Genomic DNA, 14034 nt, shown 5'->3' with positions numbered 1-14034 from the left:
CCAAACAGGCTCCTGGGCAGCTACCGCATCCCAGCATTCAAAGAATTTCTCCATGCAAATATCCACGACTGTCTGTTAATTCACCAATAAACCCTGATCAGGCACCTCTCTGGACAGAACAAGGTTAAAAGCACTATGCCACTTCTCGAAATATACATTTTCTTGGGGACCAAAAAAAGCCCATTTCCAGGGCACTGCATTTCTGAGGGACCGCTTCCCACTATTTTTAACTTTGTTTGATGCAACAAAGTCCGTATTTCTCCGATAATTTCAAATAATAGCGACAACGATGTTCTGACATCACAAGAAGAACCCTGTCAAAGTAATGTATTGCACTTTGCCATGTAATTATGTTATGTTGGAGCAGAGTGTTGGAAAACTTAGTATAATCATTAGCTGAGCACTGAATGTTTTGATTGTCAGACAGGTTGTATATGATGCAAATATATGACTCAGAAATGATTTCACATAAACATTTTGGTAACAGTAATCTGACTCATAGCCTCCAACATAGAAAATAACAAGCTGCACAAAACATCTGCACGCTCCCAGCAACCCCGGCTTGTAACAACCTTCACGAGTCTCGCAGCACAGAGAAACCAGAGAGTCCCCTCCCCGAGGACCCAAAGCCAAGAGATGCTGAAATCTACCTCCCAAAAAAAAAAAAAAAAAAAAAAAAAAAAAGTCAAATCAGGAGTGAAAAAGACCGTCGTTCCCACCAGGGATCCCTGTCAGAGAGCTATGACAGCTTATGCCGCCCGACAGCCCGCCCGGTGGGTGTTGCTTGGTTTAGGTCCACATTTAACAGGGATAAGACGGGAGGAAAGGTTTGTTGTTATTCCACCTCGAAGCTTCGCCATGTCAAGTATGACACAATACACAATTCATCTTCTATTTATTTTCTCATTCATTAGGAGATGGACAGCTTCTTTCACGGCCCCTTTCTGAAGACAAATGTGCAGTCTTGAGTGACAAGGAGGATTTACCGTCTGTTATTTCAGAGGAGGTTTGCCATGTTTATTCTGGAAAGTGCCATGAATTAATGAACTATCTCTTCAAGCCTCAGTGAGTCCGAGCTGCCAACTCTCCGGCTGCCAGAAGCAACAGACTGTTTTGGGACCCCATAAACTTTTTTTTACTGAGACCAGCGATAGCAAAAGTATCAGGCAGACCCAATCCCAACAGCTCCTGAAACATAAAGGAGTCATTATACTGACTTCAGCCATTACACTGCATTTTTATTCAGAGTTTCTCAACAAAACTATCAGTTAACTTCACTCAGAAGAACATCTGCTATTAGCTTCCCTGCAGCACAGACATCACCAAAAGACATTACCACCCTGCAGCACGGACATTACCACCGAGGTTACCAAAAGTCTAACAAACCTTTACTAGGCTCTCCAACAGTTTCAAGTGAAAAATGTGCTACCCTGCGACCGCTTTCATTTTTCCTATTCAGCTCCTCACGGATGCCAGCTTACGCCCACGTACGAGAGCTGCAATTCAACACACGCGTAAAACCAGAGCCTGCCCAAGCGCTCAAGCTACCACCGACGACACCCAGGCGTCTCCTACACCGTTCGGTCAGAGACCCAAAAGGAAGAGCTGTTGTCTTGCAAAAGCCATCACTTAGGGCGAATAGTACATACCTTATACTATACATACAAATGGATGCCTGGTGAATATTTGTGTGCAGGTAGCACCCACGGAGATGGGAGGTGTTACCGATGTTGAGCTATTTGCAAGCACGCCTGAGAAGCCGTGTCCCTAACGGCGCGTGGTTGCAGAAGGCACAGATTGTGCAACACCAATGAGCAAGGCTCACAAGCGAGGACTAAAGTCTAAGTCAGGTGAGAAGTTGGGGTCTCCAGCTGACCCATGCTGCAACCTGAAGAAGGATGGGTTTCACTGAATAATACCCTACTGTTCCACCAACTCCACAAGCCGCTTGGGCACCTGCCAGGATGATAATGCAGCGCACAGTTTCACAGTTAAATCACAGGAGTGGAAGCAAGAATTTCAGGGACCTCATCACAGCCCCCGTCCAGTCGCGCTCTCAGAGCCTCGGCTTAGCCATTTGGAAAATGAGTATAGTAGCAATTTATGTTCGTCAGAGCACGTTGTGAGACTTCAATGCTTATGAAGTGTTTTGAGGTCCCAGATAAGAGACAGAGCACTATCCTTACACTGTCTAGAAAGTAACAAGCATTACATATCCTGCAGAATGGAACATTTTTGGACATGATGGCTGCTACAATCATTAAAGTGTAAAAACTATCACATGCAAGAGACAAGACGCAGACGTCTCAAAGTGAAAATCTCTCTTGTAGTGTGTTAAACAGTGGTATTTTCTCTCCAGCTATCCTCCATAGCATAGTAAGTTGGAACTTCCTCAATTATGAGAACCTTTTTTCACATCTCCCTTTTTTCTTTGCTCCCTTCCCCTTCTGCCTTTTTCCCTTTGTGGGAAAAAAGAAAAAAAAAAAGAAGAAATTGAAAAGGCAAGCCAAGAGATTCACAATCACCAAAGCCTGCAGAACATACAGTGAATTTTGGCAGGACATGCATGTTTATCCTTTTCATATGCTGTTTAAATTATTTTTATAAACAAGTCATTATCTTGCATAGCCACTGCTTGGTCCCTTTCATGTCGAAGACGTTTGATGTTACAATAATTAAGCAAAAGGGTCTGCATGCTTGAAATGCAGTCTCAGGATGACGGTTTGTGGGCAAGTGAGACTGCTGCTTTTCTAAAATGAAGGATTTCTTCTCCAAGCTTCATTGTTTAAGTCAAGCACCTGGACTCTGTACTTGTGTATCAAATCTTTGTGTAGATATTCAAATACCTATTTCATACCAGGCTTAAATTTTAGAATTATGCTCCTTCTATTTTGCACCAAAATTGTGCATAGCCTAGACGCGCACTGCAGTGAGAAAAGCAGATATAATAACCAGGACCACTACCAAATTGATCCCATTGGTTCATCATAAAGTTGATACTTAAAAATAAGTGCATGTCTTCCCTCACTTAGGTATGTAACTGGGATTCAGGATTTTCTACTTCTTTTGATATTTTAAAAGCCTGGCTCTGTATCTCTCAGCTCAGCATCCCTTGCTGACCGCTAGAGAGATGCCCAAAGGAGTTTTGATCCCCAGCGCTCCACAGAACAGCAAGGAATGGGTGCACGACGGTATGTGCACACAACCCCTCTGCAGAACAGGACCCTGCGTCCAAGCCCGATAAGGCAAGAAAGGTCAGGACCAGGCTCGTGGAGGAGCCTCTCACCGCTTGCACGCAAACGTGTTGAGGAACCGGGCTTGGTGTCATGATGAAGACACAGGTATATTAAAAGCTTTTACGGCCTCTTCTCACACCAAGAATTGTGTTTGTCACGGCTGAGCTGGACCACGCCACCAGCGTGGGCATAAGAAGAGAAGAAACGCGAATGGGAAACCCACAGTAAGTGACAGAGAAAACGCTTCCTCCTTTGTTCCTGCAGCGCATCTGGTGATGAAAGACTGCCGCTTCGACCTCTGCTCGCCTGGATTCAGCCAGAGGGAGCTTGCCCCTCTGCGACGTGAGAAATTAAAGCTCTGACCGTTTCCTTATTCCCCGTTACAGAGCCTTATTCCAGATACTTTTAACACAGTTTGAAAAATACAGAAGTTAGGCTGCAGTAAGTGTTCACGTCCAAACAACTTTTATGACAGAGTTTACAAAGCCAGAGGCAGACACGTCTTTCACGCCTTGTATGTGCTTGTTACCGTTCAGCATTTTTTCTAAGAAGTCATTTGGACAATTTTATTCCTTGTAGGAGGACCGAGATTGATTGCTTACAGCTTTACTCTCCCAGATTTTTCTCTCAAATGGTCTGGAAAGCCCAGGAGACACAAGGACGCAAGAAGGCACCTCTATTTCACACCAAAACTACAGACCCTTTCCTCCCTCCAACAGCTCTTGGCTTACGGGTGCGACTATCACAACCTGCCCGCAAACTCTAATCTGTGCTCATTTTTTAAACGCTCCTTGTTGCCTGGTGTGGAGTTAAACGCCTGTGCTTCAATAGACATGATGTCACCCCTTAGCCCTTGTACAAACAGAGCGTCTAATACCTTGACCGTATGCGTCGCGTGAATGCAACGCAGTAAATGACAAGATAAGAATACTGCCTCTGCGCCTGCATACAGTAGTACACCTCACCATGAACACTGGTGTGCGCACTTAAAATACAGCATATTTTACAGAATAAAATTACAGATAAAAGAAATTGTGGCTCTTCATTTGCCACCAGTAAGATTTTGGTTTGATCAAATCCATCTTATTTAGAAGGGGGCTTCAAATAGCCAACTCATACGTCTTTCATACTGCAAACGACCATTAAAATACGTGGAATAACGCATCTTTGAAATACTGTTTGAAAAACACTTTCTCATTTATTATCGGGAAATTTGACTTCTTCGGAACAAGTGTTAACACTGTCTTGATTAATTTGTAAAGCTATTCAAGCCATGAAGTACATCTGCACGCTGAGTATATTTCAAATACTGTGCTTCTGTTTTCATTTTCAAAATGTTTTTATTTATACACTAATATTTGACCTATGAATATTCCAAGTTTATATGGAGCCAGCTGTTCTAAATTCTGGTTATACTGAGCGTTCGTGCAAAACATCAGGTGATATCATTGGATATTTTTAAGGGGAAAGTTCATAGGAAAGCAGTTATGTATTCTTGTGATTAACACCACATTGGATCAAAACAGTCATGTCTAGCTCTCTGAAAATACAGCTACTGTTTTCGTTAGCAGAACACTTCGGCTCTGTCTACATTATCCTTTTTTGCCAAAAATTCCCACTGTTGCTACCACTGATTCAATTCTGTCATTGTGCTGTGATGAACACTGCAACATAAAATAAAGAGAGCTGCAGGCAGTGCTGTCAAAATCTTTATGCCCTTAACAACAAAACAAAAAATATCTCCTGCCCCAAAAAAAACCAAAACCTAAACCACCCCAAATATCCACCATCCCTGTTTCTTAGCCCGGGAGCCAAAGTAACTGAAAGTTCAGGAAATACCGGCCCGATCCATAGCAGGTTTTATCAATCAAAGTCTAGTATGATGTATTAAACACCCCTGCAATCCCACGGGGGCTCAGTTTCTTTAATTAAGCTTTTTTCCTCCTGCAAGAGCCCTGCAGCAGCTGCAGCCCCGTGTCTTTCCCAAAGCCACCGCCTTGGGAACCTACCGTGGGTGCAAAGCACAGGGCTGCAGGGCTCCCTGGGGAACAGGTGTCTCTTTGGGGTGCCGGCACCGGCCACCCCGGCTGCAAGCACTGCAGCCACGCAGGAGGCACCACTCCTCATCCTCCGCCAGCCACGACTGGAAAAAAGGTGGAAAGAAAGAACCCGGTGACCAGTTCTCACGCACATCCTCTCAGCCTATCATGGCTGGAGAATCCCAGTCCAAAATGCCCTCTCCACACTTGGAATCACAGATGGTTTGGGCTGGAAGGGACCTTTAAAGACCATCCAGTCCAACCTCCCTGCCATGGGCAGGGACACCCTCCACTAGACCAGGTTGCCCAAAGCCCCATCCAACCTGGCCTTGAACACTTCCAGGGAGGGGGCATCCACAACTTCTCTGGGCAATCTAGCACCTCACCACCCTCATCATAAAAAAAATTCTTCCTTACATCCAATCTAAACCTACCTTCTTTCCATTTAAAACCACTGCCCCATCAAACAGGGAACCTAGGTATAACCCGACACCACCCTCCAAGAATCAGGTGCCTGGAGAAAGATTTTCTGGTCCTCAGCCTCTCTCACCCAGGCTATGGGGTCTGATGCCTGCTAAAACAAATGAGAATCTCTCCCATGAGCCTTTTTTCCATTCAGGTGATACTGTTTGCTCTCTGTTTCACATCGCTATAAAAATGGTCAAACAGAAATACTAAACAATTAGTAGATGGACTGTACTTAAAAGCATTACTGTGCATCTGCTGGGATACAGCAGAAACACACAATGGGACTGTTTATGTCCTGAGTAACTCATACCTTCCTCTAACCCCCCCCAAGTTAGCAATGAGGCAAGATGACTTAAAAAGAATCATGCCTCCACGGCATGGAAAGTCTAACCACCACCTTCTTTCCCCCTAAGTCACCGCTTAGAAGTTATATTTAAAGCTACGGGAGAGCACATCACTGCCGTGATGCGCGAGGCTACACCCGGCGAGGACTCACAGCTCCTCGGCAGAGGCGCAAGCCTGGGGCAAGAAGTCCTGGCTGGAGCTCAGCACAAAACATCCACAACAGAGCTGCCCAAAGGATTTTATGATGAAGCCATGTTCAGCTGGAAGAAAATTGCCAAAAGAAAACCTTTTTTATAAGCAGCAGTTTGATTTCAACTTTGAGGAAAAGAACTAAGAAGGCTGCTTTTATATATAAAAAGACCCCAAAAACCAAAACAAAAACATGAAACAAACCAACTCCACAGCTGGGTTTGCGTTTCAAAATGCAACTTTTTAGTTATTTAGACATACAAAATTTGACTCAAATCAATCAAGACTGCTTTGGCAATACTAACCTTTTCCAATCGCAATCACTTTCTGTTGTTGTAAGAAAGACTTCAAGATGTTACCCAAATTTAAGACTGTAAATTTTCAAGCTCTGAAAAGCTTTCACAAGACAGAGAATAGTCCTGCTAATGCCACACGGTGTCGTTCCAGTAGCTTAGTCCAGATGACACTTAGACCTGGATAAACCACTCACACAAAAGCGACCCTCCACTCATTTCAACAGTGCACATTTTGAACAGCAGCTTCTCCAGGAGCCACACGTCTTCCAGGGCTTCTGGCCAACAGCAGAAGGATGACTGTAAGTCCCTCAAATTCACAGTCTGGAGGAGCTGCTGACTTCTAAAAGCAAGGCCAGGCAGAGAGCAATCGAAGGACCACAGCGGACCATTTGCCGTTTCTAGAATGGCGCTGTCAGTCAGCTGTGCACTAGCAGGCAGCTCGCAAGCATCGACCAGTTCAAGGAGATGACATAAACGAGGACCTTGAGCTGCATCAATTGAACAGCAAATGTAAGGCTGCTCTCCGACACTTGGGATCTGTCTTGGCATCGAAGCCCGGTATACAAGGCTTGGCAGAAGTCAGTAAACTCACTCCCATCGTCAGCTTCATGATTTCTAATACTGGCCTGCTCTGGACACACGTGGGGGACGCTGCTCGCATGCCGAGAGCGCGAGGCTGTACACAGCCAGCTGGCAGCACAGCCAGATCTGCAGCATCACACACTCCAGTTATTCCCTGTGAGTAGATGTCTTGACCTTTACAACATGTGGCCAAGAGTATAAACAGATGGGATGACAGTATGAATGGTACAGTCCCGTCAATATAATCACGCAACGTCCCTGATACATCTTCGTTGCCTAATTTCATATCCCCTGACACCAAGCATGATACCAGGAAAAAGACAGGTGGGCTGATCAAATCCTTCAGATGAAAAAATTCACCTGCTTTAGAAATGCACGTGGGGATGCTGGAGCGTTGCTTCCCTCCTGTGAAAAGCCATGCGGAGCGAAGGCATATTGCTTGCGCCGAGGCGCTTGCCACGGATTTGTGCAAGATCATTCCTAGAAGGAAATCTGCTAGGTGACGGCTGCCAAAAAGATGAAAAGCCTGTTTGGAAGACATCACATCCATAAGTTGCTGCTTTATAGGCAAGGGGAGAGAGAGCATTTGTACGACGAGCCCTGCACTGACCTCCGAGCGGCTCCCTTGCCCTAGCAAATACTTGAAGTGTTGCAGGGAAGATAGGGATTGCCTGGGGTTTTGGGATTCAAAGATAAAAGAGGCTTTTCACCATGGTCCGAACTCTAATCACGTGAAAGAGCTTCAGGGCTGCCTGGCGAACAGCTGGGTTTCCCCTCATCCTTTTGCCTGAAGTCCTCCCGAGACCCGCAGGTCTTGTGACTGAAAGGGGAAAACCCTTTCTCCAAAAGTACAGAGGTACAGTGAATCCATGTTGTTAGCCTGCTACAAAAAGGCACATTACTGTGGATAACCAGGCACCACAACCCAAAAGCACACTTTTTATGGTCCTTGTCCCCAGAGGGTTTGATGGGTTCAGACTTTTCCTGCACAGCTATCCAGCTGTCAACAGCCCCAGATTTGGGTCATAGCAGAAACCCGCAAAGCCTGCCATTGGATTCCTTGGTTTTTCTTGTGGGAAGCACGTGGCTTTTTTCCCTCAGTAGGGACGCCAGGACAGAAAGGCATGGGTGAGGACCAGATAAGTTTCATCCCCATTTTGATGCAGGATTGCTCCACAGCACCTTTCATTATACAGGGAATAATTCTGACCACAGTTAAAGCAGCAAAGTCTTTGAGATCCTTGTTTCTCCTACTACACACGGCACACACTACTCTTTTTGAAGACATTAGCCAGTGAAACGGGCTGGAGAGCAGCTCCCCTTCACATCAGCGCTAACAAGCCAGAGGAGACCGGGGAGACATTAGATCTGCCACAGCCCCCACCCTAGCCTGCAGTTTGGTTTGAGCGGCGGTGACCCCTCTCTCCTCATCTCCCTGCACTGAGGAAGAAGGGGTTGTTGTGAGGAACTCGATACATCTCTCGCTAAAACAGCCTTGGCAGCAAAATGTAGGGATGCTTGCCTGCATCGAGCTGCCGATCCAGCATCACTGCCTCAAAGAGGGATCGCCACACCAACCCCGGGCTCTTTCAGGAGGAGAGAGAGGAGATAACCCTATCTGGTGCCAAGAGGAAGGTACTTTAGTGAAATAGGAAACATTAATAGATGTTATTTTCCCAACAGCTGCTGCGTCAAGACGTGCCGGTGCTATGTTTATATCAAGGATGTTCCTAAAGAAGAGCTGAAAAGTTTCACGAGGACACCTCTTGGCCCACAACCCCCCGCCCCCAGCACCACAACCCTGCTCTACAGCCGTTCCCTTGGCACAGAAGTTCAGTACCCCGCTTGGTCTGATAAATCCCAAAGGGAGAGATCTAAAGCCCAGATGTTTCCATCTGCACAAGATATCAGGACTTCCTATGTAGGAAATGGAAAGAAACAGGCACTTTTCGGGTGCCTCATCCCAGTGAAAATGCCTGAAATTGACACTTCTAGGATAATCTTCCCAAAATAGGGACCAGGTTTACTGAGGGTAGATGATATTTTCCATCAAATTATTTTTTGGTATCTAACCTGACAAATGAAATTTATTATCTAAATTCTCTGAACTGGTTTATATCTTATGTGTGGTTTTACTCGTAATAGGAACAAACACTTATTTTCTACTCCCTGATACTACTCTCCAGGTGCTTTGTAAAACAAAGTGGTAAGCATCTCCTAGAAACCCTGGACACTTGAAGTTCCCCTACAGTCGACCCCTCTGGGAATTATCACCAACACCTTGCAAGTCCATATTCCTGTGCAGACATCACTAGGTAGGCAAGATAAATCCCAGACTCTACGCTTTGAAGACTGATGTTTCTTGTCCTCCCTTTAAGACAGCAACTCCCTGTGTCTGGAGAACCTCCACGCCTCTGTTCCCCCCTTTTTCCACTTTTTTTTTTTTTTTTTTTTTTTTAAAAAAGAAACTGTCTCTCAGGACATCACCTCTGAGCCTGGGACAAGCCTATGCTGCCTCCATAACCCGAGATCTCACCAAAGTCCCTCAGCTTCAAGACCTCAACAAGGAGGACTTGTAGCCTGAGCACATATGGAAACACAGCCTTCCCCAGACAGAAACCACATCTGCTCTATCCCCAGACCAGAGTAATATGTATGTTGGTCAGGAAGGGCTGGAGCACCAGACGTTTAAAAACCAGCAGTGACTACAAGCTACTGACTCTTTTTGGGCTACAGGGCTGGAAAAATTTAATGCACATCTTTTAAAAGAACATCAACACCTGCAAACTTTCAGGACAAAGCAGGACTTCTCCACACAGCTGACTTTTGCAGCACAATGAGATGCATCACCAAAGGTTTGCCTGGGCTGGAGCAGAAGCAATATCAGCACCTGAAGGCAGGTCACCGCAGCCACCCGCACTGACTTCACACCCACATGCGTCTTCAAGGCAACCTGCACCAGATATCACCATATAATACTGTGCACTCCCGATCCCGAGAGAACGGCAAGTGCCCCTCACATCTCTTTGGTAGCTGCCCCTCCAGTAATGGAAAGGGAAATCTGTAAGGTTGAACACGGACAAAGTTCTTCAGAAGTCAATTTTAACCAAGCAGAAGTTATTACAGGTCTGATCACATGAAGAAAACCCCAAATAAAAAAATTCTGGCAGCGTCTGCCTGTAAGGAGACTCCAGCTGTGGGTTTTCAGGGTTGCTTGGCATACGCTTCATTGGAATAGGCAGTGTCCTTGAGGTCAGGAAGTCTTTCTGTTGCGATCCCACCATCTTTTGCTGCATTTTCTAGACTACATCTGATAAGCCGCTTTGATAGATCGCAGGCTGGCTTTCTCCCGTCACACCTTCAGTTTCTATACTGCAATATAACCTTAGGCTTCCCTCTAGCTTTCTGGCACAAATTATAGGTTAGTGGAAAAGTAAGTGTCCATACACACGTGAAAGGCCCCCCAAAACCCCTGCCATGTCAGAGGAGCTACAGAAAACAGCTGAACAGCTGTTCGGTCTCAGCCCGTCAATTTGCCAACCTTCTGGTAACAAACAATCACGTTAAATGACATTATGGTTTATGACTCGGAACTTGGAAGTCGATGAGAAATTTCTGCAGTTGATTCATACTTCCTGAGACTCATAACTAGCATTTCAATTGCACTATTTTACTACATTACATGAATAATTTTCCTTGTTGTTACATAAGTGTCTAGATCCCCAAATTATCAGAACTCATTTGAGTCATACGAATGGTTTTTTTTTATTTTCAAGAGAAACAAATACACTCAGGTCTACTGTCTAATATTGCTCTGCCAGTACTTTATATAGCAGGGTGCTAAATACCGTCTAAAACACCACATGCTCACATTTCTCCCTGAAATCAGCTCCTCTGGGAACCTCCCAGCCCCTTGCAAACACCTTGCTCCGCATCCTTCAAATAAAACGTGCTATGGGGACTGCTTACAGACAACTACAGCCAACACCGTGCTTCTTAAATTCACAGCTCCAAGTATAGGTCCTGAAAGTCCCCAAGGCAGCAGCTCTGTGTGCTCAAAGGACAGGGAGGTTTGGGGAGGCTGGGACGGGAGAAGCATGGCAAAAGGGAGCACAGAAGCAGCTGCCTTTTGGACTCGAAACCCGTACAGTATTCCCACAACGCAGGGTCTGAGCTAGACACAGACCACGCTGCCTTCATTGATGGATGGTTTTGGGGCGTCTCAATCAAAAGCATCAGAGCTCTGAGACGGCAGCACCACCTGTGCACCCCCGAGCTAATTTTGAACGAGAAGGCTAAGACCCTGACAGGTATTCCCCTCTGCGGGACGTGGAGCCCACAGGGCGCTGCACTGCTGTGAGGGCTGCGTACCCCAGGCAGCTCAGCTGTGCCTGCAGGAGTTGCAGTCACCTCGATTTCAGCGTAGACAAATCCTTCAACAAACATCCGCAGCGCAAGGGGGGCACTTCTGACCCACTGTGGGTCTTTCGTCAGTAAAAAAAAAAAAAAAAAACCAAAAAAAAAAATCTCACAGCCTCAGGGACTTGAGCTAAAATTGTTCTAACCATATATACCATGGTACAAAGCTATTGAGCACATCTACCAGTGCTGGTAGCTTCCTACTGCAAGTGACGTTCCACTGCTCTCGATGAGGAAACATGCAACTATTTGGTTGTTTGGGGGTTTCTTTTAACAAGACAAGTTGTTCACAGGTATCGTCATTCTGGTGTGCAGCTCTGGAAGCACTAGCGAAAAGACAGTTTTCAGCTGACTGACTAAGACACTTGAGCTTCACAGGAATTCCCTAAAAAAAGGAACTGCAATTTGCCAACTGAAATATTTTCATTCTCCACATTAGGCTGAGTCTAATTACACTGTTTCCTTATAATTGCAGTCTAGTATTCAGGGCTTCTTCAAGTAAAAAGCCTAATGGCTTTCCCACTGAAATTCCCACCTCGGAGCCCTTCACATCAGTAACATGCTGACAGCATGATTTGTTTGAAGAGCAGGCTGATGTCTAACAGAACTTATTTCAAGACTTCTACATGATACAGATTTTTATCGTGTTCCTGGACTCAATCCCCAGAATATCCTACACAGAGTCAAATATTCATCACTACATTAGCTCAGATCCCCTAAAAAAAAAAAAAAAAAAAGAGGTCGGGGACACCACGGAGTAGCACGGGACGCTTTGCTGCAGCCCGAGGCATCTGTGCCCTGCGGGACCTTGCACAGGGTAAACGCAACTTGCGCTCCAGCGTGGCCCCGACCGACTCCGCTTCCCAGAAACTACAGCAGGGTGGGTTTCATCCTGAACGACAGGCTCTGACCGCTATCATCATAACGACGACAAAAAAGACTACTAAAGAAAATAATAATACCCCCTTTACTTTCTTGTCCCCCTCGGGGTTTGCGTTCTGGGGCTTTTTGTGGTTTGTTTTGTGGGGTTTTTTTACCGTTTGCGAGAGGGATGGGAGGTTTTGCCCTTCACCGAAGTGAACCGCCCTCCCGGCCAAAACCCGCGCAGCCCTAGGCGCGTCCCGTCCGGCAGACCCCCGACCCCGCCGCCCTCTCCCCAGGGAAAGAGCCCGCGGGCGGCGGTCCCGGTGGGACACGGGTGTCCGCGGGCTGTTTGGTGGGTGCTTGCGCTCCGCGCACCCCGGCACTCACCCAGGTTGACGAAGCTCATGACCATGTCGGCGTCGTTGAGGAAGGCGCTGTCCTGCGAGCTGGGCAGCGGCGGCGGGGCGGGGGGCGGCGGGCGGCCGCTCTGCTCCGCGCCCGCGCTGTCCTCCGCGCCCTCGGCCAGGGCGTGGTAGAGGTCCAGCATGAAGCGCGGCGCCGCCGTCAGGCGCCCCGGCGGCGGGGCCGACGGTTCCCGCGGCAGCGGCCGGGGACGGTGGGGCAGCCCCAGCACCGAGAGGATCTCCCGCTGCATCTCCCGCTTCTCGTGCGACTTCAGCCGCCGGTAGAGGAAGCCCGAGGCGGCGGCGGGTGGCGGCTCCCCGCCCTCCGCGGGCAGCGCGGGCTCCGCGGGGCGGCAGGCGCCGCTCAGCAGCGCCCAGCAGCAGCACAGCCAGGCCAGCCGCCGCGGCATGGCGCTCGGCCGGGCGGAGGCAGGCGAGGTCCCCGCTTCCCCCTCTCCCCGGGGGCTCCCCGCCGCCCTCCAGCCCTCCCCCCCCGCGGCGGCTATCGCCCGGGCCGGCGGGGGGCAGCCAGGCCAGAGGGGCTCAGCGCTCACCCCCAGCGCCGCGCATGGCCGCCCGCGGGGACCGCGGTGCAAGCCCCCGCCCGCCGCCGCCGCCGCCGCCGCTCAGGTGCGGCGGGGCCGCCCCCGGCCCGGCCCGGCCGCTCAGTTCGCCATGCCCCTGCCCGGGGGCGCCGCGCCGGGCCGCGGGGTCTGCGTGTGGGGGGAGAAAGAGGAGGAGAAGGAAGAGCAGCAAACTTTTCCCCCTGCCAGGGAGCGAGCGAGTGAGCGGCTCCTGCGGCTGCAGCCCCGGTCCCCGCGGGCTGGCCGGAGCGGGGCTGCTGGCGGCGAAGGCAAATCACCAGCGCGCCCGCCTCTCGGCGGGGCGGGCGGCCGCTCCTCCGGGGCGGGGAGCGGGCGAAGGCGCAGGTAGCGCGGCCCCGCGGGGGCGGGCGGGGGGTGGGCAGCGGAGCAGGTTAAGGAGCGCCGGCCCCGTCGGTTGTCACCGGTTTCTTGCGCTGGAGCGGCGCTCCGCAAAACAGCGGCGGTGGCCGCCTCAGCCTTGTGTCTCTGCTGGCTTGTTTCTTTTTAAAAGAAGGCTTTCGGCCACCCTTCCTGTCCCCAGCCCTTAGGTTATTTGTCCTGAAAATAGGCGGAGCGCTACCTCTTCTAAATCTGTAAAAGCCTTACAG

The 14034-nt window shown here is 48.6% G+C and overlaps 1 protein-coding gene across 1 annotated transcript in view; it reads right to left on the bottom strand.

Moving 5' to 3' along the window:
• Positions 1-13263, bottom strand: part of BMP6 (bone morphogenetic protein 6) — a 91663-nt gene extending 78400 nt beyond the window's left edge. Inside the window, exon 1 of the mRNA XM_054816416.1 lies at positions 12826-13263. Coding sequence (XP_054672391.1) covers positions 12826-13252 — 427 coding nt within the window. The 5' untranslated portion in view covers positions 13253-13263. The remainder of the gene's footprint in view (positions 1-12825) is intronic.
• Positions 13264-14034: the final 771 nt, after the last annotated feature.

The sequence above is a fragment of the Grus americana genome, chromosome 2 (genome assembly GCF_028858705.1).
Source record: "Grus americana isolate bGruAme1 chromosome 2, bGruAme1.mat, whole genome shotgun sequence".
Lineage (NCBI taxonomy): Eukaryota > Metazoa > Chordata > Aves > Gruiformes > Gruidae > Grus > Grus americana.
The sequence above is the reverse complement of the archived record's forward strand: the minus strand, read 5'-3'. Positions and strand labels throughout refer to the sequence as shown.